This window comes from Branchiostoma floridae, chromosome 10 (genome assembly GCF_000003815.2).
Source record: "Branchiostoma floridae strain S238N-H82 chromosome 10, Bfl_VNyyK, whole genome shotgun sequence".
NCBI lineage: Eukaryota > Metazoa > Chordata > Leptocardii > Amphioxiformes > Branchiostomatidae > Branchiostoma > Branchiostoma floridae.
In genome coordinates this window covers 10311283-10313850 of record NC_049988.1, presented here as the reverse complement: position 1 = coordinate 10313850, position 2568 = coordinate 10311283, and the positions used below count along the sequence as shown (strand labels likewise).

General features: G+C 39.4%; 1 protein-coding gene across 1 annotated transcript in view; it reads left to right on the top strand.

The window, feature by feature from the left end:
* The window catches only part of LOC118424033 (polypeptide N-acetylgalactosaminyltransferase 11-like), a gene marked incomplete in the record, with an annotated part of 29994 nt that extends 27863 nt beyond the window's left edge, over nt 1-2131 (top strand). Inside the window, 1 exon segment of the mRNA XM_035832464.1 lies at nt 826-2131. Within this exon segment, the coding sequence (XP_035688357.1) occupies nt 826-951 (126 nt within the window).
* Between the last annotated feature and the right edge of the window lie 437 nt (nt 2132-2568).

Genomic DNA, 2568 nt, shown 5'->3' with positions numbered 1-2568 from the left:
TCACACCTTATAATTTGCTTGATGATTTTGGAACAGAAAGTGTTCACAGCGAAGTAGCTGTATAAGATCTGGTATAAAACTCAAGATGATGTTGAGTTTGTGAGAAAGATACCATTAGGCTGTCTGCTGACGAAGATACACCATTGACTATTGGACATATTTTTAATATTTAAGCTGCCTCAGGATGTCAAGAGGTGACCATTTTCAGAATACTACCACCGAAGCAATGACTGTTTTACAGTCAACAGTCTGAGGGGATTGAATTGTGCCTTATAATCATCAATCCAAATCCTTTCTGACTGTGAAACCGTCGGTCCATGATATGGACCCGAACGGTCCAAATCATGACCCGATCGGTCGACATCATGACAATTCACGCCTTTCACGCCTTCCCTCACATCTCTCTGAGAGGTGTGAGGGAGACTTTTACCTGACATTTCTATCCCCGGGGATGCAATTTTCCCGCGGGAAAGCATGTTTTTTGACATTGTCTTCCCTGGGGTTGAGAGTTTAGACCCGACGGGGTAAGAAATTTACCCTTCGGTATCCCAATCTTGCTCCGCGGGGAGACCTAAAGGATAATCGGGATGCTCCAAAAAGACCGCGGTCAGCTTGCATTTTCCATCAATCAATGATATCTTACGTTGTGAACATTGTAGAATAATTATTTTTATATCACTATACTCAGTACGCCAAGAGCTACGCACTGATATCTCACTTGAAACTAGAGCATCAAGTTTGGTTGATTTTCCAAATACCAACTGTTTTTACTGATATAAAATGACCAGTGTTAGATGACATGTTTTACTGTTCCTTGACTTGCAGAGTGGCCGACTGTACCAGCCCTCAGCTGGCATGTGTCTGGAGTTCCAGTCGTCTAGTAAAGGCTATGTCCACATGTCCATCTGCGATAACTCCCCTGTACAGCAGTGGAGATACATACTGCTATAGTCTGGATTTCCAGTCGCCTAGTAAAGGCTATGTCCACATGTCCATCTGCGATGAGTCCCCTAGCCTGTACAGCAGTGGAGATACATACTGCTATAGTAGCCATTATATGTAAGGTCTCTATTCTTTTAGGAAATTGAGATAAGTGAAGAAATGTGTTGTGATTGGGAAATACTGTGGAAAATTCCATGCGGTGCTATGCTAAGAAAGATGTTGGTTCTAAATTTAATGATCTATTAGCTATATATGGAGAGCCTAAGCAACCATTTCTAAACTCCAGTGAAATGCCAGGGCTGGAGTCTGCCAGCTTTGATGGCTGCCAGCTTATTCTAAAGAAGTAAATGGTTTATCATCATCATCATCTACTGGTTTTCTCATCTTCAGCCATTTAAATGTCCTGCAGCTGCATTCAGTCTTTCTTCATGTTTTTCACTGCATTTTGCAGCTTCCTTAGCTTCTTTTCTGCTATAGGAGGATCTTGTCATCTGTGCTTCAGGTCTACATTCAGTATGTAAAGCATTCTGATACAGTGCCTTCCTTTGCATGCTTTGTATCTGCTGGATACCGAGAATTAGCTTATACCCGTAAATGTATAATGTAATAACACTATTCAAGAGATACAAAATGTACAGTGTGTTGCACTGTGCATTGCAAAAATATCATGTCAGTGGTCATGTTTACCATCCAGATTGCTCAGTCAGTTATGATTCTGATGAAAAGGTTGCTTATCACAGTAACAATTAGGTTATTAAGCTGTCAGAAAGTTGTCTCTCCTTGTGTGATCTCTCCATGTTGGAGCTGTATGTTTCATTCCAGGGAACTACTTCTTCACTTTCCATGTCAGTCATGTTGTTTAATGCTTCAGTTAAAGCAGGGTCTTGTAACTACATTGACTGCATTTTCGGCTGGAATGCAGTATTGTTACAGTGAAAGTGTGAACAGCTAGTACAGTACAGTTGTATCATAGTTGAATTGGTCAGTAATGCTGCTTTTGTTAAGTACGATAATTGGTGCATGATCCATCTTCCCTTTAAAGTGAAACTAGTACTTTCTACTAAACAAATATATTGCAAAAGACTTGCCAGTAGCATACTTGCATATGCTATTAGCCTTCTACAGAAGAATTCAGTTGTTACATACAATTATTTTATGAAGTAATTGCACTTGCAGCACAGGCCTTGAGGCACATCAATGTATGTTACCTGTATAAAATGTACATGTATATGAGAACTAGAACATTCCCCTAACTTCAACATGTCTACATGTTATTAGAAGAGGCTTGCTTCATCCATTTATTGGCAAGAAGAACTGTAGTTGCTCTATATTATCTGTAGTGCATGTACATCTAGTTTTGGAAGAAACTCATAGTCTGTTGAAAAAGTTGCAGTGAAATTATGTGACTGTATGCAGTGCATTAGATAATGCACCAGTGGTCTTCCAGTCTTTAGAGTAATACTGGCTATCCGGTCACAGAACTAGAACTTGGCATTGCTGTTGTGTAAACAGGCCAGTTAGACATAAATGATTAATTATGTGATTGAAATATGTGCAATAATCAACCCACTTTAATATGAAACAAGGTAAGATACTGAATTGAAGATTAATTTCTTGAAATATTCT